The sequence below is a fragment of the Solanum verrucosum genome, unplaced genomic scaffold (assembly GCF_900185275.1).
Source record: "Solanum verrucosum unplaced genomic scaffold, falcon-dt-bn FXZP01000252.1, whole genome shotgun sequence".
NCBI lineage: Eukaryota > Viridiplantae > Streptophyta > Magnoliopsida > Solanales > Solanaceae > Solanum > Solanum verrucosum.
In genome coordinates this window covers 1,492,206-1,516,449 of record NW_026019988.1, presented here as the reverse complement: position 1 = coordinate 1,516,449, position 24,244 = coordinate 1,492,206, and the positions used below count along the sequence as shown (strand labels likewise).

The 24,244-nt window shown below is 32.7% G+C and overlaps 3 protein-coding genes across 3 annotated transcripts in view; all 3 read right to left on the bottom strand.

Annotated features, from left to right (window-relative positions):
- Window positions 1–3,936: 3,936 nt before the first annotated feature.
- On the bottom strand, window positions 3,937–8,943 carry LOC125818781 (acyl carrier protein 2, mitochondrial-like). Its single transcript, XM_049498295.1, has 2 exons — window positions 8,638–8,943; window positions 3,937–4,425 (listed from the first exon to the last, which is right to left on the bottom strand). Exons 1-2 carry the CDS (start codon window positions 8,845–8,847, stop codon window positions 4,249–4,251), a joined length of 387 nt encoding a protein of 128 aa, XP_049354252.1. The 5' UTR covers window positions 8,848–8,943; the 3' UTR covers window positions 3,937–4,248.
- A 1,449-nt stretch (window positions 8,944–10,392) lies between these two features.
- Window positions 10,393–24,244, bottom strand: part of LOC125818779 (uncharacterized) — a 29,578-nt gene continuing 15,726 nt past the window's right edge. Inside the window, exon 4 of the mRNA XM_049498293.1 lies at window positions 10,393–10,419. The gene's annotated coding sequence lies outside the window, so the exon portion shown is untranslated. The remainder of the gene's footprint in view (window positions 10,420–24,244) is intronic.
- LOC125818780 (uncharacterized) lies at window positions 10,573–14,213 on the bottom strand. The gene is made up of 3 exons (XM_049498294.1): window positions 14,102–14,213; window positions 11,986–12,438; window positions 10,573–11,431 (listed from the first exon to the last, which is right to left on the bottom strand). Exons 1-3 carry the CDS (start codon window positions 14,204–14,206, stop codon window positions 10,772–10,774), a joined length of 1,218 nt encoding a protein of 405 aa, XP_049354251.1. The 5' UTR covers window positions 14,207–14,213; the 3' UTR covers window positions 10,573–10,771.

Here is a 24,244-nt window from a genome sequence, read left to right as displayed (position 1 = left end):
AAAACTATACTAAAAGACATAATATTATTATATGATAGGACCAATTGACCTACATAATTAAAAACTAATAAAAACTGTAGAGATAAAATATCTCCATAAACAAAACTCTCTAAACGACTACATTGTTGATGTTATTATGTTAGAAGGAGCAAACCTATATTTATAGAGTCCTAAAACCGTTTCTACTAGAAAATAACTAGCTACTCCAAAACATTTTTCTAAAAGAAAAGAATAAACCAAATATGAAAGAATTATTATATTTTCCTTTCAAGAAAAAATAAAATATCTCCATATAGAGATAAAATATCTCCATAAACAAAACTCTCTAAACGACTACATTGTTGATGTTATTATGTTAGAAGGAACAAACCTATATTTATAGAGTCCTAAAACTTTTTCTACTAGAAAATAACTAGCTACTCCAAAACATTTTTCTAAAAGAAAAGAATAAACCAAATATGAAAGAAATATTATATTTTCCTTTCAAGAAAAGTAAAAACATTTTATGGTAATATTTTGTCTTTTCTTTTAGGAAAAAAATAAACTTAAAATAAGGTAAGAAAATCAGGGCAAAATCCTAACAAATATCCCTTTTTGGCTGAATTTTCTTGACAAAACTTGATCCGCCTTCTTTATATGCTTGATAATCTTGTTATTCACAAAATCTTCATGTATCACTGCTGCTTACCATAATTTAAAAATTGATATGACTTAAAAAATTGGAGCCTTGTGTTAAAAGTTATAAGCAAGGTTGAAAGTGGAGTTCATGCGTTAAAAGTAAGATGCATGAGTTAAAAGTGGAGCTCATGCGTTAAAAGTAAGATGCATGAGTTAAAAGTGGAGCTCACGCGTTAAAAAGTGAGATGCATGAATTAAAAGTGGAGCCCTAACATAAAAAATTGTAGGGGTTGAAAGTTGGAGCCCATGTATTAAAGCAACGATGGGTTGAAAATTGATTTTGTTTTTAATGATGAAGCAATAGGATATTGTTGAAAATCTATTTGAAATTTTTTTCTCCACATGTAGCTTAACAAAAATCTTCATTATCATCAAAGTTGTTGCAAATTGATTTGAAATCACTTGAACCTTTCTTCAATCTTGTTGAACCATTGGATTATTGAACCATGTGCTCTGATACCACTTGTTGGGTTATGAAGGGTGATTAGGGCGTCATGCGAAAGTTTACAATTGCAAATAATATGATTGATAAATTAGACGACACATAAAACTATACTAAAAGACATAATATTATTATATGATAGGACCAATTGACCTACATTATTAAAAACTAATAAAAACATAAAAATTATAGAGAGAAAATCTCCCCATAAACAAAACTCTCTAAACGACTACATTGTTGATGTTATTGTGTTAGAAGGAACAAACCTATATTTATAGAGTCCTACAACCTTTCCTACTAGAAAAGAACTAGCTTACTCCAAAACATTTTCCTAAATGTAAGAATAAACCAAATATGAAAGAAATATTATATTTTCCTTTCAAGAAAAGTAAAAATATTTATGGTAATGTTTCGTTTTTTCTTTTAGAAAAAAAGTAAACTTAAAATAAGGTAAGAAAATCAGGGAAAAACCCTAACACATAAGTTGTGGTGTAGTAGTGGAAATGCTCTACCTTGACCAAATGTTTCAAAGCAGACTAAAAGTTGAGTCATTGACTAAATAGATGGAATAAGTGCAAAGGAGAGGTGGCGAGATCCTAGCGGGATCTTCCCATCATGATTGACTACATAAGTTTCATTCAATCGTAAAGAAATATGGAATAAAAAGTTCAATTCTATAAAACATGTTCCACAGGGCACCTCTTCAATAAATCAGGACAAAACGATTGATTCAATTGAGGTAGCAAGTATGGAGAAAATCATGTTGAAAGCGTCATCCCCAAATGATGCGTGCAATGTGCCAAACAAATTTAGTCGAGTTCTAATGTAGGCTCCAGACACCAAATAAAAAATAAAAAATTTGATCCATATATAAGTAATTGTAATTTTTAAATCGAGCGGATTCACCTGACTCTCTCTGCCCATGGGGTAGAGTGCATATACATTTTACCTTTACCATGTAGAAATAAGAACCCATCTCAAGTAAAACATTTCTTTTTTGATTTTTCACTCGATGTCTGATATTCATATTGAAGTCCGATTAAATTTGAATTTGCGCGAATCAAATAAAACATTTCAAACAAGTTAAATAAATAAATAAATAATAATAATAATAAAATAATGTAATAATCGAAACTTATCTAGAGACATAATTATTTTAACAATGATTTAAGAAATGGAAATGAATAATAAGCACATGCAGTTGTCAATCAAGGTGTAGGGTCAATTACTTGTTGCCGTACACATCTCTGTCTGGGGACCCAAAATAATATTAATAACGAAATCATAAATTTCGTAATTTTTTTTTATTATTTTCTTCTTCTCTTTTTATTTGTCCCTTTTTACTTTTTATTTTTGATAAATCAAGAAAAAAAATATTTTTTACCTATTATACCCTTAATTTATTTAGAAAGTTATTATTATTTTTTTTTTGAAAAAATAAAACCTATAATAATTAAATTGATTTTAAATTCTATCAATCAATAAAAGGTAAAATGGTAAACTTACTATGTCGATTATTATTTTCTTAATAAATGAGTCAAGTGAAAAATAGGGAATATAAGTCAGATTAAATTTATTGTTGGATGAATTACATTGCTGATGTTGATCCACAAAGAAAAATGATAGGCAAGTCGTGAACATTACACGACACAAATCCAACTTAACCAAAACTCTAGGGGTCATTTGGTAGAGTGTATAAAGTCTATTAAAAAAATATTTATTTATAAAAATACCCCCATATTCTTTTATTCTGTGCACTTTCTTTTGCAACATGGTTCTCTAATAAAACAATCACAATAAAATTCTTTGCTAAACGTCATTAGCTCTTCCTTTCCCCCCAAAAATAAAATAAATGGTTTTTAGTACTACTTTAAAATGTTTTTGAGAAAAGTTGGCAAAGAGGTTTATTTAAAACTCAAACTTATATTGTTATTTTTATGTGTACACCACATATTGACATTGAAAGGATCCAGAAAAGCACTTAAGTAATGATAAAGTTCTCCATTATATCTATAAATTATGGATTCGAGTCACAAAATCAATAACTTATTGTAATAATTTTACTCATCACACTCTAAGATTGGAAGTATGTCAAAAGTGTAATAAAAATAAATTGAAACTCATAATTACACTCCAAGATAATCATTTAACAAAGTCATCTGAGTACCTCATCGTTTAACCCTCACCTTGCCTCAAAGTCTACCACCAGCAAACTAGTCATTTCAAGTTCTCAATATTCATTTTTGATCTACTCGTTCCCTAGAAGCAATAATATTTATTATTATTATTTCTAGAAGCAGTTGCTCTATTTCGTGCCCCTTTATAACCCCCTTATGTCAATTGTGTTTTGACTTTGAAATACACAGGGAGCAGCAAGACTTTTAAATTTTTCAAAAATATTTTATTAAAAAAAAAGTTCTCTGTAATGCAATAATCTATATGCTTTTTACTGCAATTTGCAAATCTTACGTTTTGAGAATAGCATTATTTTACCGTGGAAAAGTAGTGAAAAATGTATTAATAAAGGCTTAGAGGGTAGTTTTGTCATTAGTTAATCTAATGCAAGTGTTAAAATCCTTTGTATTACTAATACCTAAAGATCCATGATATTAGTAATACACTCCATAATAGACAATAGAGTGCTTTAGTTATACATAGCATAAAAAAATGTACCAAACAAGGTATAACTAATACACAAAGTTAATGCATGCATTATTTTTGCTAATACACTCCACCAAACGACCCCTAATAAGTGTTATTGAACATTGAATGAGAAAACAAAAAGAACACAACCAATTGATCAACAATGAGAATTATAAACCATTAAAACTTTTGGCTTTTGGCCAACAATTAGGATTAAAAACCATTAAAATTTCATCTTGACCCATGGTCCCATAAAGCTAGATTTATTTTCATAAGCACTAAACATTCTAACAACATATATCTCAAATCTAATAGAGAATGAACTTTTGTCTAGCTGATAATGGTTGTTCTCGTCCAGAGGACGGACCAAAATCCTTACAAGAGCGCTGGGCAGAAAGCATACGTATGATAAACCTCACGCCAAAAGTGAGTAAATGAAGTACTTGAATTGGAAAAAAGAAGGAAATGAGTTACTTTTTGTTCGCTTATTTTGCTTGAGGGTGAGATGCAATGAAATCAACTGCTAAATTTATTGAGTTGATCTTGTCGGCTTCATTGTCTGGAATCTCAAACCTAAATTCTTCTTCAAGGGCCATCACAACTTCCACGGTGTCTAAACTATCTAAGCCGAGATCATTTTGGAAGTGAGCATCTGGGACAACCTGCAAGATATGGCATTTGTAAATATAATACTACTCCCTGAAGCTAATAAAGGAAAAAAATGTTAGATAAAACTCGAAAGATTCCAAGTAAAACATCAGGACAATAAGCTGGTAATAGAGACTCATGAAAACAACACATTGGTAGCATTGCTGGCAACAAAAAATAACAAGAACATGCACACCGCAAGAATATGCTGACATGAAATAGAACTAAATGAGGATTTTGAGAGATGGAGTTAGGAAGGAAAATGCAAGGGAAAATTGTTGGCATGCAGTTGGTGCGTTGAGGATTTCCTTCCACAATAAGTGTCATGCCAGATAGAGATGACAGTACAAACATCCGTAGACTGTTACATAAAGAGATGTGCATTGGAAATTGAGGTTTAGAAGAAATATTCTGAATTGGAAGATGAGCAAGTTTCAAAAGCAAGCTTGGTGGAATTGCTTCACAACCCTGTATGCCAAATGATACAAATGGGAAACTGTTTGCTTTACACGTCTTTGTACAATAAGGTTCTTATCTTCTTCAATTCCTTTAAACCGTGTGACCAACGTACAGTAGGTCTTCCTATATTTCATTATTTTTTACCATAACATGTGTTTTCATCTCTACCCAAAAACAACAAGCAAAGAGGCAATTATTGTATTTCACCTTTTTTGTTGTTACCATGGGCTTGGCCCATCCGATCAATAGGAGCATGTACAGCTTTCGACTCATTCCTTCCATCTTCTGATTTTATTCAACAAATTAAAAGTCAAAACAAATTAGCCCCATTGCGTTATTGTGTCCACTAACTAATCGATTTACCTGATCGACAATGCTCACTTTACAACCTCCGCTTCATGAAAGTTCCTCATGTTCTTTGTTCTTTCCTTCCTACTTTTTTAACAGCCGATAGTCAATTTTCTCATACTCCATATTTTTCTAGCCATTACACATGCTGTCTCAGCACATATAAGTATCATTTTTTATACCACCCTACCTAATGTAACTGGATGCTTGTCAAGATTATTCCCAAAGGGATCTAATTAGCAATCAAACTGACAACTCCACCATTCCTTAGTTCTCATGTTTGAACAAACATACACATCCACATATAACCAGAGTTGTTTCTGTATGGCCCAAGGTTCCAAGTCTTCCTAGTGACAAATTAATTCATGGAACTTTATTCTGATTTCATATGATCCCTCTTTGACAATAATGAAAATTTTAGTCCCTGCATTCCCTTTTGACTTCCAAATTATCCTCGGTCCGAACCTCCATTGCTGCCAACTTGCTGCTCCTGCATCAGTTTATGACTTTTTAACTAGTTTCTTGAAAAGCTTTTCCAATGAATTTTCCAAATGCATGTAGCTAGTATCTGACATGAATACAGCATAACAACTCCTTCCTTGATTTTTTCCTATGCTGCTCAGAGTCTTCAAAAATGTCGGCAAGTTTGTGTCCAATCATTCAAAAGTAGTTCATTTTTGAAGAATTCAACGTGGGTACGGCATCATTTTTGGAGATTCCAAGCAACATTTGTTCCGCGCCTTCCTCGTACTGAGGTGGTTTATTCTCAAATACCCTTTCATAAACTTGCAAAACCACTTAAAATTTTGGAAATTGACAGAGGTTCTATTTATTCTACGCATTCCCTCCAAAATGAACTCATACAAGAATCCTCTTGTCAATAACCTCGATTAACTTACTGAAACAGAAAAAGTTTTCCCATCTATTAGCTCTATTCCTCTGCTAGCCGGCTAGAGTTTAGGATTGATAACAGTTCACATTATTGGACACTAAACTTATATTCTCATATTGTCAACCTACAAATATAAGTTTTCGTGATAGACATAAGGATTGCAAGTAACCTCCCAGTACGATTTAGCAACTAGCAGATTAGCTCCCTATAGTTAGGAACTTTGTACCTCACAGCTCAGATGATCCCCTCTTCATATAGCACCACCACTCATTCTCACTAAACAGCAGAGTGATAGTTCTTAATAACACTAGTGCATATAAATTACAAGGGGCAATCTGCATTTTTAACCATTATTCAGAAGGACCACCAAACATTGTAAGCATGAGTTAACGCAATGGGTAGTGCACTAATTTTTAGACCACAACGGGGAAATGAACCAATTTCTTCAACCATAGATGGGCCACAAGTTGCGAAAACCACTACAAGGAAATATTCACTTTTTTTTGCAAAATATAGTCTGTTGGATTTTCCTATCAAGATATATACTATGGAATTTCTAAATTTACTCCTAGTGAGCTATCAGTTACCAATTCCCTCAAGCCGAATCAATCTTAAAGCTGATTAAAATATGGACATAAGCATCCTTTTAAGCATCCGTTAACTACAAGAATTTTACCAGGGAACAGATGATTTTATCAAAGTCCCATTACATGTAGTACATCTCCTACCCAAAAAAGATCTTCTCAATTCTAAAATCAAATTCTATCACCATGTTTTTTTTTTTTTTGGGAACTGATACCTTTAGCTATCACCATGTTCTTTAGCAAAAAGAAATAATCCAACAATCCTCTAGAAAAATGGCACATTGTATAAGCACCCAAGGGATGGCCAAGTGGTCAATGAAGTGGGTTGTAGAGTACCATAAGGTCTCATGTTCAATTCCAAATGAACGAACTCAGTCTGGAGACCTATCAGGAACCTATGGCCATTGATGCAGATCAGAGCAAAGGTGAAGATTGGGAATGGACAGCAAACATCCTTTTGGCATGACAAATGGACAGGGCAAGGAACTATGAAACAACAACATCCAGAACTCTTCGCATTAAGTCAACAGCAACATGCCACAGTTGCCATGATGTGGACTGGTCAAGGGTGGAATTTATTCCTAAGGAGACATTTGAATGACTGGGAGATGAAAAGAATTGCAGAATTTTACAATTCAGTAGCAGATTTTAATAACCTCAATGGAGGAGAAGACAGACTGGAATGGAACAAAGACAGGAATGGAAAGTTCTCTATCAACTCAGCTTACAAGGAGCTGAATTCAGCAGTGGTGAAGGGAAAAGATTGGCCTTGGAAGATGATATGGAAGCCAAAGATCCCTTACAAAGTTAGTTAACTGTTCACCTGGCTTTTGGCTAAAGAGGCAGTTTGGACACATGAAAACCTAAATAAAAGGGGTCATCGATTAGCCTCTAGATGGGTGAAACCTGGAAGCATAGCAGGTGCTAAGATGCTGGGAACAAGGATGGCATGGTAAGCACGGAGGAGAGATGGAAGATTGTCCTGGCTTGTATTTGGTGGTCAGTTTGGTCTAAGAGGAATAGGAGGTGTTTTGAAAGAGTACAAAGCAGCTTAATGTTAACTTTCTCAAAAAAAAGAAAAAGAAAGAGTACAAAGCAACTTACAGAATCTTAAGACGAATTGCTTAGGCCTATTTTACTTTTGGCATGAGAAAAAATTACTAGCTCAAACAGAAGACATTTTTGATGTTTTAGACTTTTTGTAAGGACAAATTGAACCACAAGATGTAAGTTGTAATACTTTTGCAGGGGAACTACACTTTTTGGTGTAGTATACCTGTGGATATATAGAATTAATGTTAGATTTCTCAAAAAAAAGAGAAAGAACTATGGTGATTTCTTCACATTTGTCCAAGCCTCGGATGGATAGAGCTACCCGATACCTGTTTTAGTGGGAGGTAGCAGGTGCCCGTGGAATTAACCGAGACAAGCCCAATCTAGCCTTTAAATCTATAGGACCAGCAGCCTTAAAATCCATGAATAACATAAAAACACACACAACAAAAGTGTAAGGCAAATAAAAATAAAATAATTTCATCAGTCAACAGATGATTTTATCTGTAAGATAAACAATACATTCCAATCCTAAAAACGGATTAGCCGGAACTTGAACAGAACACTAATTTCATCTGTCAACAGATGATTTTATCAGAGTCCCATTACATGTAGTAATGCTCCTACCAAAAATATTCTTCTCAATTCTAAAACCAAATTCTATCAGCATGTTCTCTAGCTAAAAGATATAATCCAACAATCCTCTGGAAAAATTGCGAAGACGTATGGCCCAACAGCCTTTAAATCTATGAAAAACGTAAATAAACACACAGCGAATTTCAATTTCTAAAAACGAATTAGCCTGAACCTGAACAAAACCCTAATTTCATTTTCACAAGAAATTAACATCGAAAAAAACGTATGCATAAAACGCAATATGTTAGATATACCTTGCAAGGATCAACTTTTTGAAAGTTTTTGACGACGTTGATAACACGATCCCTAACTTCATCCTTGTCGAGAAACGATCCCCTTACTTCCTCCGAGAAATGACGTTTGAAAAGCTGACTGACTGAACCTCCGATGAGCCTAGGGTTTCGAAGCTGCACTGGGCGAACTTCCACTTTCAGGTACTTTAGCAATGCGATCCTCGCCGCCATTGAAAATGTATGTACAGAAAGAGAAGGCAGAGATTTGGAGAAGATGAACAAGCGGCGTGAGGGCTTTCTCAAAGGTTCTGGAAAAGTCCTTATACTCTCATAGAGGGTTTAAAGTTTTTTTTTCTTCTTATAAAAACAAATCTTTTTTCTTTTTCATTTTTAAAATTTTTTTCCTAATATTTTTTTATTTTTTACTACATCTATTAATTGGACAAAACAATGTATTTAAGTTTATTAAGGTGCCTTGAGGCAAATGAAATAGAGGCTCGTTTCTAGAGCATTTTATGATGAGCAAAGTGTTAGTCAATGAAGAATGTCCATGTTTAGAAGGCGAAGATGTTTGGATGGATACGTGTGTAACTAGGAGATATGATTAGGAACAAATTTATCTGAGCAAGATGGGAGTGACCTTTGTGGCAAATAAGATGAGTGAAAGGAGGATGTGTAGTTTTGAGCGTTTGAAAATGAAGTGTTAGGAGTCGATGATGCGTTAGTTAGGAGGTGTGAAAGGTTAATTGTACAAAAGGTAGGAGAGGCAGAGGTATTACTGAAAAAGAACTAAGGGAGAAGGGACTAGATAGAACTTGTCAATGGCTGAGAGGTAGTAACCGAAAACAACTAGGGAGAATGGGGATAGGGATGACAATGGGGCGAGGCGGGTTGAGCTTAACCAACAAAATTTTTAATCCGCCCCACCCCACCCGCCATAGACCCGCCCCGCATAATTTGTTTTAATATTTTCTTTTTATAGTTAAGTTTGATATTAAAAAATAAAATTCATAAAAATAAATTCATATTTTCATTAAATTGTATTAATTTAATAGGATAGTGACTTAAAATTTTATTTTTAGAGGTCAATTGGAAAACATGTAAAAAATTGTATTATTTTTTATTGAACCATTTTCATTTACTATGTTGAATATTTTAGTAGTTTTAAAGAAATTATCTTAAGAAATAACGTTTTATCACTCTTATAACCTACAAAAAGTTAAAATTAAGTTTGAACCCACATAAAATTACATATACTCACAACCCGCTCCTCCCCGCATTAGTTTTAAAAAACTCACTTCAACCCACCCTGTATCCACACGCCCCACCCCACATAGCCTTAAACCCATCCCACCCCACCCTGCCCCATTGTCATCCCTAGAGACACCCCCTCCTTTTCTCATCTCACTGCTTGTTTTATTTTCTTTGTACCTCACTATTTGATTGTTGTAGTTTCCTTACCATCCTATTTCAATAACATCACTTTTGAATCGAGGATCAATAATAACAATTTCTCTACACCTTAACAATTCTTCTATTAAATAAAATTTAAATAGTGAACCCCCTAACACTTCCTTTACAATAAATATTAAAAAGTTAACTACAATCTCACATGATAAACGTTTCAGATTATTTATTACTCCAACACAAATCATAAAGTGATTCTTTATGCCCCTCTGTAATGTAACACTTACAAAACACTTGACCAAACACTAAAGTCATAAACTATTTATCTAATCAATAACAACATATCTAAGTATATTCTCACAAATGGAGTCCGAAGAGAATTTGATATACACAAACCTTATTTTTACCTTTATCAACAATAGTGTTTCTCAAATCATTTAGCCAATCATAACCTGCTATGCTCACAAAATACATTTTTCGGAAACTTCACTTTGACCACAAAAATATTTTTCTAAATGCTTGGCCAAGCAGTTTATATAGGAGAGAACAAATCATAAGGTCCTATTAACTGCTTGGACTAAAATTTGTTACTAAAGTGAATACTGTTGGAGTATACAAAATGTTTCTCTTCCTTTCTATTTTGTGTGGGAGTTGCTAAAGGGTATTTCTATTATAAGGGGAGAGTGAGATTGTTCACGGGAGTGTTTTTTTTATGTCCAGCCATGGTATCTGAGCTAGCTTGCACACTTCACAAGGACCAACTAGTGCGGAGGATCAATGCAGGAAACTGAGTGGCTCCATCGATCACATAGAGTAGACCTGGTTGCAACTTGCACTTCTTTCCTACGTTGAAATTGAGAAAGCATTCAACTTGAAAACGGTCATAATTTCTTCGACCTTGTACCAAACCACCAAGGCTCAAACCCCATCCAAAATCATCCTCAGAGGTATCAGACATGGTAACTGCCCACTGCAAATGTTTGGGATTTGATCTTTTCATCTCTACCCAGCCACCAATTTTTGTACTTTCATAAAGTTCTGACTCTAGGGTCATGGCAAGATACCCATCTAAGAGGCTGTTTTCCACAAAGGACGCGTGAGGATGCCCTGACCGTTGTAAAAAACTAAAAGGCAACGACATAGCTGCGAGTCTAGGCTGTTGCCTTGACAGATTGCCCATTTTGTGTATGCCCAAGATTGATAGTTTTGTATTGCTTGAAAGTTGGCAAACAACTTGACCAAAAGTGCCCAAACAAAACAAAAGACTACCAGAGTGTGGCAATGCAGAGACAAACTGAGCCAAGCAGGCAACAATATTTGATTTTTTAACCATCACAGAGATTCCACTACCATTTAGTTGATTCAGCAGGGGCGGCCCAAAAGATGAATAGTCAGTCAGCCCCCTTTCCTGCAAAAATTCCCCAAAAAAATTGTTATTCTAGGCTACACATTAAGGCAACTAAAAATGATGTAATATAACAAGTAGATACAATATGCAACATCTGCAACAACAAACTAATGACTCCCCATGAAATCTTCCTTGTATGATTACTTACCTTGCTTTTACATGAAGCTACATAGAAAGACAACTGAAAGATGTAATATAACAAGTAAATACACTATGCAACAAGCCAACAACCATGTAATGACCTCCCTCCCCCCACAGAATCTTCCTTGTCAACCTGTTGATTTCTTGTCATTACTCAATCCTAATAAGTGCGAGAACTTTTGCACCACAGATCAGCAACTCGATATTTTCTTTTGGTTTTGGTGAGTACATCTGCAACTTCATTTTACAGGAATTTTGACCTAACCATTTTATGGGAGGCTGGTAACAAAACTTTTGACCTTATTACTTTTGCAACTTCTTGCTGATACTGACAATACCAAAAAGAATCGAACATGGAATTGATAACTATGATCACAAATCAGAAAGCACATTCAGTATTCAGATGCATTTACCTCACGTGAACTTGTAGGTACTGCAACATCTCTGCATCGACCACCGACTGGAATGGCAACTGCAGAACACCAATCACTGATATTTGCTGCATAAAGAACTTTTGCTAAGGAAAGTGGACTACCCAGGATATTCATTTGGCCTCTTTCGCTGCCAACAAACTCTGCTACAAGTGTATCCTTTTCACGGATAGTTGTTTCAAAAGTCAGCCTAGAATCAATACCAGTCCTAATTGCTCTTTCAATTGCATTGCACTTGGATACATCAATGGTACCGATCATCAACAGTGCACCCACAGCATCAAATTCTCCTCTTACGTGAGTGCTAGTTTCTTGGACTGGACTTCCTTTAGAAGATTTAAAGAATGCAAGCACTCGCTCCAACTTCTCTTGTCTGTCTCTTAGCTTCATAATATCTGAAAAAGATTCTCGCTGCAATCTCTTCAAGTTCTCATTCTGTAAATGATATTATTGGAAAAGTTGTAAAGCACCATCATACAGGCTGTTGCTACATAAGAATTAGCAAATATGTCAAATTAAAGCTTGCCGAGGGGAGTGCAGTTGGGAAACAGTGATATCCTACGGCTAATGAGAGTAACAAATCCCAACCGAACTATGATGCGAACAGTCTCACCTTCCCCTGACCTTCTAGAAAGAGCCAAAACTACCATTCTCACACAAGAAATAACATTTTCATAACTTTTACTGTTCTCTCTTTAGATATTCATTTGCTTCAAATAAGATTCACATGAAGGAGTAGCTGTTATCTTGAAGAAATGTTCAATTTCATACTTGCTTGGATTCCTCACTCTGTATAACTTCTACTACACATTCTTTTAGGATCCTAAATTCGGAATTTGAATATAATATATATGTGATCCAATGGTGTTCTCTTTTTCCCAAAACATCTATCAAACCTGTCCCATTAGGGTGGCCTAGAAGTCAAAGAGCCATTTTAACAATTTTCTTTTATGACTGTGAACTTCACAAGGAGCCAGCCCTTTGGGCCAACACCATTGCCTTCAAAACTCGGGGATGATGGATTTTCCCCTCTAGTCTCAATCCTCTCAACTTAATTACAGGACTTAGTAGTTAGTTCACTTGGCACAGGGATCGAATCTGTGACCTAAGAACAAGTCCCTCAACCTTCCTCTTTTTAACAATCTAGGGAATCAAGGTTCCAATCCTAATTATAACATATGCAAAACTAAGTAAATTCTTTCCATCAACCTAAATGTTTGGGGACAAAGCTTATCAATACCATTGTTAGTCGAGGAACCTCTAAATACCATTGTTAAAAGAAAAAAAAAAAAAAGAACATCTAGTGTCCATCACAACAGAGATGTAACCTCATAATATCCAAATACCAAAAAACCGATAAAGCCCATAGAAGTAATCCATTCCGCTGAACAAAACCAGCATAACATAAGTCTCTTTCTACTTTCTTTACTCATATTCTATATGTCAATCGGCTTCAACAGGTGAAAAAAAAAATCAAAATTATCAAACTACTACTTGAAAACAAACGCAATGAAACTTAAATAACCTTAATGAGACACCACAATGTTACTACTTAACAACGCATACTAGAGCAAATAGGTTTTTATATCATGACTGGCAATCAGCTTGCATTGGGAAAAAATGAAATGTATCCGAACTAATACTTGAAAACAACAACAACAAATCACTAGTGTTTTTGTCTAATAACTCACACAAACAACAAGCATCAAGTAAATTAGTCCATCAAAGATAGAACAGATAACAAAAAATCAGTAATGTTTTTGTAACAACTCACACAAGCAACAAGCATCAGCTAACTCTATCCATCAAAGCTAGAACAGATAACAAGAAATCACTAGTGTCTTTGTCTAACAACTCACACAAGCAACACACACCATGTAACTCTATCTACCAAGACTAAAAGAAATAGCAAGAAATCACTAGTGTTCTTGTCTAACAACTCACACAAGCAACAAGCACCAGTTAAAGACTAAGACAAATAGCAAGAAATCACCTAGTCTTCATTGGCAATTAGGCCACATTGTAGGCCAAAATTTTACTTCTAACAATCTATCCGCAAATGGAATGACCGGAAAAAGAAAATGCACAGTTAATTTACCGGATTGGAAACTTCGCGGTTGCGGAACACGACGGAAGCGAAATCCTGCGTAGATTTTGCAAAGGATTTTAACTTGTCTACAACTGAAACAGCTGCTGCTTCCATTTTTGAAAACCTATGTATGAATAGAAGAAAAAAAAGCTTTGAGATTGTGTTAATGGCGTTTCAACAACGGAATTTCACTCTTCTCTACTCTTTCGCCATAACTGTGTACTACAAGTTTGTTATAGAGAAGATGGAAATGAAAATTACTATATATATATATATATATATATATATATATATATATATATATATAATTTAATTTAGATATATTGCGATATTTTAAAATCAAGAAATTAATTATGTTAACTTATTATTATGTTTTATATATTGTAAAATAAATTATTTTTATAATTTTAGTGATTTCTACATATATATTATATACGTTGTGTCGAAATTTAAAAAGTGTTTGACATGAACGAGACTAGTATATATTATGTTTGTCCTTTATTATTAATTTTCTAATATTTTTTATCGAATAATTTTTAATAACTCAATTGATTGGTTCGATTAATTATTTTATAATCACTTTATCCATTTTCTCATTTCTTTCCCTTGTTTTGAAAAAAAAAATGGAGGTGAAGAAGAAAAATAGAATAAAAATTTATACTTGAATTCTCGCCCTCAATTTAAAATAAACAATCAACTAACATCTTTTCTGTGCAATAATAGTTGTCTACTATTGACTTTGCACACTTCTTAAGAAACTATAAATAGAAGGATAATTTTACTTGTGAACAAGCTGAATGATTAATATTATTGTCATTGTGCATTTTTTTTTCACCTATGACTATACATAATTTCTTTTGTATGTGAAACTTATTTTATATTTTATTTATGATTATGCTCACTGCTTTGGTTATTACATAAGCTTTTAATTTTTATTTTATTTTTTGTGTTAAATATTTTGGGTTCACATGAAAATTGAAAAAAAGATGGTGATAGTGAGCAGTTTTATTTTAGTGTAATTGAAATTATTATTTTCTTAGTGTGCAATTGATTCTTTGATTTATAATAGTAATTCACTAGTTTAATTATTGTGCACCAAACATAATATAATCTATTGTTGTATGTAACTCTCTGTCTTAACAAGTTTAAGATACTAGTACATACTTTGTTGAGAATATTTTTATTGTGTTTCTTTTGTTCTATATTTATTTGTACATGTTAATCACAAAGTGACAATATTTTTTAAGGATCAACGGTGAGTCCTATTATATTTGGCTTATTATGTCATTGATTGAGGGTAAGACGAAGGATTCAAGTCCTATCGCACCAAGAGGGTAATACATCGGGTGAGAGTCCTGGTGCACCATGATAATAAAATGTTGGGTTGGCTCCCAACAAATAATGACCTAAAATGTCTTTTTATGGGTAAGACGTTGGGTTCAAGCCAGCGTTATATAATGATGACTGAGCAAATTGATATGCTCTTGATAAAAGTCATGAAATTTGTCCAATTGATTTGGTCCATTCTCTTGTGTTGCACATGTGTATCACATATATAGTATACAGTGTTGTAAAATAGAATTAATATTACTAAATTAATATTTTTAGTAAATAATTATAACAGAAAGAACATAGGACCAATGTTTTTAAATGATTAATACATATTGTCATAGAGTTACTTGTATTTTGAGATCATTTTGACCAGATATCATTTAAACATTTCAAAATACATTCAGAATTTCAATATGGTGAGAAAGTGACATTTCTTTAGTAGTACTATTTTTACTTCACTCAATTTTGTAAACAAATCTAACCAACAAATTTATTTTAAAAAAAATGTCAAAAGCCTTTCTTTTTGAGGTTATGAACTTAAATGATGGACACCATTTAAGTATAATTATTCTCTTAAAAATTCACACTTGAAATTTAGTATGTGCATGACACTAATAAGGATTACCATAAATATTTCAATATTTTATCTTTATACGTAATCTATTTTTTACAAAATATTATTACTCAATTAATATTTGAGGAAGACTATCATAGAGAGGTAATCTTTTAAAAAAAGGGTACTTTGTTGTTAGAACGAATGATGGTTAAATAGAGGTTTGAGTGTATGCCAAATATTTAGCTTGACCAATACTTTGTTATTTATATACATTTAGTAGAATAATTTAATTTTAATATATGAACATCACCTTTGTTGAAAAATATTTCATTTTATTAACTTTCTACCTTATCTTTCTCGAATTGTAGTCTTTTCATTTTTTCTGCCGCATACATATCATATAGTTGTTGTCTAATGAAAGTATCTAGTATCTTATAGAAGTTTTATCGTGATATAAAATATTTACCTTTTCAATAATAAAAATTAATTGATGAATAAAATTTAAAGTGTTATTTATAGAATCCATTATTTGATTTAAGAATATTTTATGACCAATCACTATTTTCTTATCTATATTTATATAGCTAGCAAGGAGTATATCTTGTGACATAACATTTTCTAAAATTAAAATGAGCACAAACAGGAAATTCATACTTAAAAAATTGCATACTCAATAAAAATATAAAAACGAAAAAACATATGGAACAATACATAGCCATTGAAGAAGGAAGACGAAAATATATGTTCATGCTACATTCACTATAGTGTTCCATTTGATTGAAATATCTTCCCACCAACACGTTACACTCTCCGTTCATTCTTACTTACATATGTATTAAACAATTATATAATTATTATCATGATTATATTATCATATTATAAGTAAAAGTGAAAATTTATTTTTGAAATAGTGGATATAACATCAAGACAAATAATTCAATGGACTATGTTGATGCCCGTAATTTTAGTAAAATTAGAATGAAACTCCTTTGTTTGAGTGTGAAAGAATAAAAAATGAAAAAACAAAGAAGAAATATCTTACCCAAATCAAGCGACCTTTTTCACATTTGTTTATTATTATTGTCTTTCCCACAACTTTTCATCACTATTAACTCATGAAAATCGTAAGAAAAAATATGAGTGTGAATTGATGGATGATTTGCTACAATTTGTTCACTGACTCTTTCTTATATGGTACCTCGAATTTCGTTGAATTTTTAACTTAATCAACTGTTCCAAATAACCCTTGAGATTTATTAAGAAGAAGAAGAAAAGAAAACTTTTTTTAAAAAATGTAGTTGAAAAGTGAGAGGAAACCCTCTATTTATAGCTAACAAATAGTAGTATGATTAGGTGCTAATAGTGCCTTGTAAGAAAAGTTACAACCTTTCAAAAAAATCATTGCTCATCGGAAAAGTCACAATTCATTGGAAAAGCACAACCCTTTGGAAAAGTCACAACTGTTTGGAAAAATCACAACCCTTCGGAAAAGTCACAACTCATCAAAAAAGTCACAACCCATCAAAAAAGTCACAACCCTTTAACGTGAAAAGGTATTTACTTTTAATATTAATAAATTAATAAATAAAATAAATTTATTATTTTTAATTGGGGGTATTATAGTAATTTAACATTCAAGTTTGGGAGTTCATGCTTTTAAGGTAGTATAGATGTAGTAGCATGACATAATGTGTTTGAAAATGACAAGGGGTTAAATGTTAAGGAAAAATTACCTAACTACACATCATTTTTTACCCTATTTTCTATTATTTCCTACCATTTTAAAAAAAGGAAAAAAGGTCAAATATGCCCCTAAACTATTCGAAAATCTCTAGATATACCCCCCCGTTTAAAGTTTGGCTCACTCGTGCCCTCGCCGTTCAACTTTTCGTCTAGATATGCCTTTATGAGCGTTAGTTGGCCTGCTGGAAATATCCAACTCATTTTACATTTCTTAAAATGCCAAATGGATTGCCACGTGACATTTATATTAAAAGGGAAAGGGGTAGCTTATGCCCCTAAACTATCCGACCCACTTTTAAAACACCTATCTGATCCATATCAAAGGGTTCAATTATGCCCCTAATTCGACCCATAAATCAACCCCTCTTTTAAATAACCCGTATCATATCCCTTTTTCATTACCATCAAAATCGCAGATTTCATTTCAAAGTTAGGGTTCTTGAGAGTCCTTCCCCCATCGATTTCATTTTGAGAAGCTCGCACGACAATAAAAGAGTGTTCTAGTCCATAGCTTCTCAAAATGAAATCGATGGAGGAGGGCTCTCAAGAACCCTAGCTTTGAAATGAAATATGTGATTTTGATGGTAATGAAGAAGGGATATGATACGGGTTATTTAAAAGAGGGGTTGATTTATGGGTCGGATTAGGGGCATAATTAAATCCTTTGCTATGGGTCGGATAGGTGTTTTAAAAGTGGGTCGAATAGTTTAGGGGCATAATCGACCCCTTTTTAATATAAATGTCACGTGGTAATGTAAAAATGATGTAGCAATTCCATTTGGCATTTAAAAAAATGTAAAATGAGTTGGATATTTTCATCATACCAACTAACGCCCATAAGGGCACATCTAGACGAAAAGTTGGAGGGCGATGGCACAAGTGAGCCAAACTTTAAACGGGGGTATATCTAGACATTTTCGAATAGTTTATGGACATATTTGACCCTTTTCCCTTTAAAAATTTACAAAAGTCCCTCTTTTTCCTCAAATTTTCTCCTTTCCAAATACATAACTGTCAACCTTCCAACTTCACTATTTTTCTCTCTTTTTTCATGCCTATAATCACTCCAATATATCACCAGTTACCTTTATCACTTCTTTTTACCTTTATCACTTCTTTATTTTGAATTTTAAATATTTTCTCTCTCCGGTTAATGCTTTAAAGTTAATCAAGAGGTAGTTACCTTTATCATGCAGTACTATTTTATAACTAAATCATTGTTTATCATATTCATAATTATTATTTTTGTATATGATACATAGCTACGTCAAATTAAACGGGCATGATACATAAATACTAATTTATACTACGTGTATCGATCTCAAACCAAACAACTTATGGGCAACAATTACATGTTTAATGTATCCCGTAGCAATACAATACCTATCAATTTAAACAAGATAGTAATGTATCATGCACTAATGTTTCAGATATGATACGTAAATTCGAATTTATACTAAATGTATCAATTACATAGCAACTACCACACAATAATGTATCAATCTCAAATCTAACATCTTATGGGCAACAATTACTTATTTAATGTAGTTAGTATAAATACGATACTTGTCAATTTAAACGAGATACATAAATAGTAATGTATCATGCACAATTTTTTTTAGATATGATACATAAATTCGAATTATACTAAATGTATCAATTTACATAGCAACTACCACACGATAATGTATCGATCTCAAATCTAATATATTATGGACAACAATTATTTATTTAATGTACTTAATATAAATACAATACGTATCAATGTTCAAGCAATGACCAAGCTAACGTAGTCACTGCCAATTACAGACTCAAATGGTGCATAAGTAATGGATATACAAAAATTCACTTAGAACTGGATTTGCTGGTCATTGTAAACATGCTTAGGAACAAAAAAATAAGGAACTCCATCTTCAACTGTGTACAATTTTTTGGAATGGGGATGACGGGTAGTGTCAAACAGTGGCGAAGCTAAGAATTTTACGAAGGGTGTCCAAATATTACATAAAAAAAATAAAATGCGATGACCGAATGCATTAAAAATTAAAATTGAACTACATAATACTAATATTACTTTTTCTTACGAATTAATGTTCCAAAATTTTATAAAATCAAACTGCATAATATTTAGCTTTAATATTTATGTTTAATTAAATATAAAGTGAACGAACAAAGCAATAAAAAAAGAAGGGTGGGGGGAGGGGGCATTAAGCTTAAAATGAAATCATTTTTATGTTTCAAGCTTTCACTAATCTATGGTGATAACAATAAAACCCTGAAGGGTAGCTCAGCTGGTAAAGGCCTGGGACAAAGTCCTTCAGGTCGCCGGTTCGAGCCCCAGCAGGGCCACTGGAGGCATTACAAACCGGCCGCGTCTCCAGGGCCCCGTGGAACTAACCGTGGTGGACCCGCCTGAAACAGCGGGACCCGGTGGGTACAGCTAGTCGGGTTCGCAAAGCGACGCCCGGAAACCACGGTAAAAAAAAAATAAAAAAAAATGGTGATAACAATAATAACGAGACATGAATAATGAAAGCAGAATCAAATAAGGTGTTCCTTTGTTCCTTTGTTCCTTTTAGCAACTTTATAGAAATAGTTTAGAATTTGTTTATTCACTTTAAATTAAATAATTACATTTTAGTTTATTTCAAATTTTAATGAAAAAAAATAAAAAGTCAAATTCATTGAAAATTAAATTTGCTATTAAACCTAAATTTTAAATTAAAAATATAATTTAATTAGCTTAGAAAATTAAAGAAATAAGTTAAATTTTCTATTAGCTACTAAACTGAATAGTAAAATAAGAATGTTCTAAAATGATAATAAATTGCGGTTGAAGGGATTCAAACCCACGCCTTCAAAGTATCTAGGAGAGCCTTACACCGTTGGGCCATAGCTTCTTGATGTGTTTAGAGTGTCCAATCTATTAAATTTAGCTGTTATAAGTAGCATTTTACTTATATATACGGTATCATTTTATGGCGAAGGGTGTCCAATTAGACACCCTCGGGACACTGTAGCTCCGCCACTGATGTCAAACCTAGAACACCTAGGTACTGCCTATGGTGATGACAATTCATAAAAAATACAAGATACATAAATAGTAAAATGCTAAGTAACAAAAATATTCATGATGTATATCTCTCAAAAAAATTGACGATCTTCAATAAATTAGGAGAAAAATTTTTAATCTCAATTTTTTCAATAATTTTGAATCAAAATTGAAAGGATTTTCGATGAACTGGGAGAAGAAAGAACCTTGAAGCTCAAATTTTTTGATAATTTTGAATCAAATTTAAAAGGATGTTCGATGAACTTGAAGATTCAAAAGGAAATTGTTTGTCCAACAACAATTTCATCACTTTTGTATCCTTCATAATTCACTTCGCTTACCCAAAATTTCGACAAAAGCTTTTGAATCAAATCTGAAAGGTTTCTTCGTTGAACGGGAGAGCAATTTGAAATTTTGAATTTCTTCGTTCTGTTAGGATTTGCCTCTGTATGATTGAGAGTAAGAAGAAACGTAAACGTAATTTATGCGATTTAATTAATTTTCAGGTTTAATTTCGTCTTTAGCGGAACAGAACGATTTCTTCTTATATTAGAATTAATGTATCTGGATGGTGAATTAGTGTATCCGGATGGTGACTTATGTATCCGGAAGGTACAAATTTTAAGGGATTATTGTAATTAGAAAAAGAGTAGGGATAGGATGTAATTTACTTTTTGCACTATGTGATTTATGTAAGTTACACTAATGTTAATGGTCAATTGCGGTAATTTAAAGAAAGAACATTATGGGTTCTTAAGATGACCTTCAAATGTGAAGGTATTTTTTGGTCATCAAAGTGGTATGAAAGGTTATTTGTCACATTGGGTTGGTGCAACCCAATTTGAAAGTTTTGTGAATCCTCCATCAAAATAAAGAAATACAAAGTGATAGTACATTTAGTAATTTTAAAGTGATGTCGAGGTGGGTCAAATAAATTTGATAATGTCAAAGTATGACTAATAAAAACTTATGGAGCATGTACAAATGATTATGGTCATTTCTTGAAGAGAATGTGGCTTGTGTTCGTTTGGATAAGGACATGTTCATGTATGATTAAATAAACGTCACATCTCACCTCTACGGGAGGTTTGAGATATTGAAAAAAAATAAATTTGACATGAATGGTCGTTTTGGGCATATACTTTGAGTACACACAAATATTGTGGCATGTTTTATTATGAACTATTGGAGGACAAAAGAAATAAATACTAATTTTTTTCTATAAAAGTGCGGTCATGATCAAAATAAATATTATTGTGTGGGAACACAAAATTGTCATTAGTTGTCAAGAAATAAATCTTGCATGTAATAATTTTAACCATGACAATAAAAATAATTTCTCCTTGAAGGAGATGGTCACCATAAGAATGGTGTTGTGAAATTTGTGGTAGTACACAAAATTAATTGAGAGTTTCGAAAGGGCTAATTGTTATTATCCGGAGGAATGAAATAGTTCATAATATTGGGGTTGTAGTAAGTCTCAAAAGAAGCTTTTTAAGTTTCGGAGGAATTGAAAGATTTTTTTTTTATTATATTGAGATTGTAAATTATTGAAAGATTAAATATCCTTAGTTTACTACAATCAAAGCAGGTTATGAATATTTACGTAAAAGGTTACCCGTCTTTCCCTTGTTTGTTGTATAAAAATATAGGCATGATGAAGAAATCACATGCAAAAGTAAATCAAAAGTTTACTAGAATAAATATCAGTTGGCATAACCGATTGGCCATTCCGGTTCAAATGTGATGCAAAAGAAATTGAGAATTCACGTGGCTATATGTTTGAAGAATTAAAAGATTCTTCAAGAGAAACTCTTGTATTGCTTGTTCTCATCATAAAATGATCAATGTACCAGCTAAGGTTGAGATTGTATCACTTGAAATTATTTGAAACTTATAAAAAGGTGAATATGGCCCGTTCACCTGCCATGTGGACCGGTAACTACTATGATTTAATAGATGCATCTATGATATGGTCACATGTGAATTTGTATCAATCTATAAATTTATTTTTGTAAGGTTGTTTGCTCAAATTGTTAAATTAAGAGCACGGTTTCAAATTATATAATTATGTTGATAATATGGTTGGTTTAGCAGAAATTGTTAGCCTCCAATTATAGCTAGACCATGGGTTATGAGAACAAATCTCTCAAATAAAATCTAATATGAGATGAGTTTATTTAACATGTATGCATCAGGCCAACAAAGTTTTCTCATCAAAATTGGTTTAGGGTCAGGAACCAAATAATTTCCATCTAAATATTTGATATATGCACATATGATTTTATTGCTCCACCACGCACAAAGATGGATACCCAAATGAGGTTGAGGGTAAATGTTAGATTTCCTAACATTAGGGGGAGATGTGTTTAGCAGCTGAAAATTATGTGTGGTGAATTATCTAGATCCTCGTTAAAAAAATGTGAACTTGAAGTTCAAGAGATAATTAATTTGCAAAATGTTGCTTTGCCAGATATATTTGCTGACCCAATATTTTAATTAAGCTGTAAATGCTCCAATAAATAGTCCTTGAAGGACAGAGTCTTGGTACACCAAAAGTGTGAGACCAATCGATTCCAAACGTATAACTCATTGAGGAAGGAGAGGAGAAAATTATAGAAATGATCATGATAATGAGGTAAATGCTTTGAAATTGTACTATGACATAACACTTCATAAGACCTTAGTAAAGGTTCAGGTACCTGAAACGATGAAAACTGAAGAGATTTCAATAAGTTATGTCGAATTGGAATCAATATCAAAATGATTGTCGACAGTATATTTGATATGAAGTAGCACTCAATGCTATAAATGGTTACGAGGATCTTGAATTCAAATCTGTCATATAATGTGGACAGATAAATAATTTGGCCAAATAAATTGCACTATTCAAATATATTTTTCTTCACTTAAAAAATGATGTTTTTGAACTTATAGTTCATAGATCAAAATATATGTCAGTGGGGGATACAAATGAATCATTGTGCGGAAGTATAACCGTAAGATATAAAGTACGATTTGTACCTCAGGGCATAAAGGGATTTCGTAAAAGTCCTGACATTATTAAATGGAGTATATTCTCCAGTGGTGGATGCAATGAGACTTATTTCAGTCTGGCAATAGATAAAATACTTGAATATGTATAATTAATGATTATCATGTCTAACTAGACGATGAAGGTTATATGAAAATCCTTAAAGGATTTAAAAGGTCTTAAAGCAATTCCATTGCGTACCCAATGGTTTTGAGACTGCTTAACACAGAGAAAGAATCTTTTTAATCTCATGCAAATGATTTAAAATGTCATATATTAGTGTCATTGGTGCACTTACAGATTGCTAGATAAGCAAATGCTAGAAGATTATTTGATATACATAATGAAAGTTATGTGAAAGGATTGTCATATTATCATTCAAGTTATGACAAGAAACCAACAAAGCAGGTGACTTAACGCATAAAAGATGTGTGA

What these genes read in the sequence shown, in the direction of transcription:
- LOC125818781 (XM_049498295.1), bottom strand. Translation starts at nt 8,847, where the DNA reads ATGGCGGCGAGGATCGCATTGCTAAAGTACCTGAAAGTGGAAGTTCGC. An exon ending in AAAAAGTTGATCCTTGCAAG is followed by an intron (nt 4,426 to 8,637) that starts GTATATCTAACA and finishes CATATCTTGCAG; the next exon opens with GTTGTCCCAGATGCTCACTT.
- LOC125818780 (XM_049498294.1), bottom strand. Translation starts at nt 14,206, where the DNA reads ATGGAAGCAGCAGCTGTTTCAGTTGTAGACAAGTTAAAATCCTTTGCA. An exon ending in ACCGCGAAGTTTCCAATCCG is followed by an intron (nt 12,439 to 14,101) that starts GTAAATTAACTG and finishes TATCATTTACAG; the next exon opens with AATGAGAACTTGAAGAGATT. An exon ending in TACCTACAAGTTCACGTGAG is followed by an intron (nt 11,432 to 11,985) that starts GTAAATGCATCT and finishes GAATTTTTGCAG; the next exon opens with GAAAGGGGGCTGACTGACTA.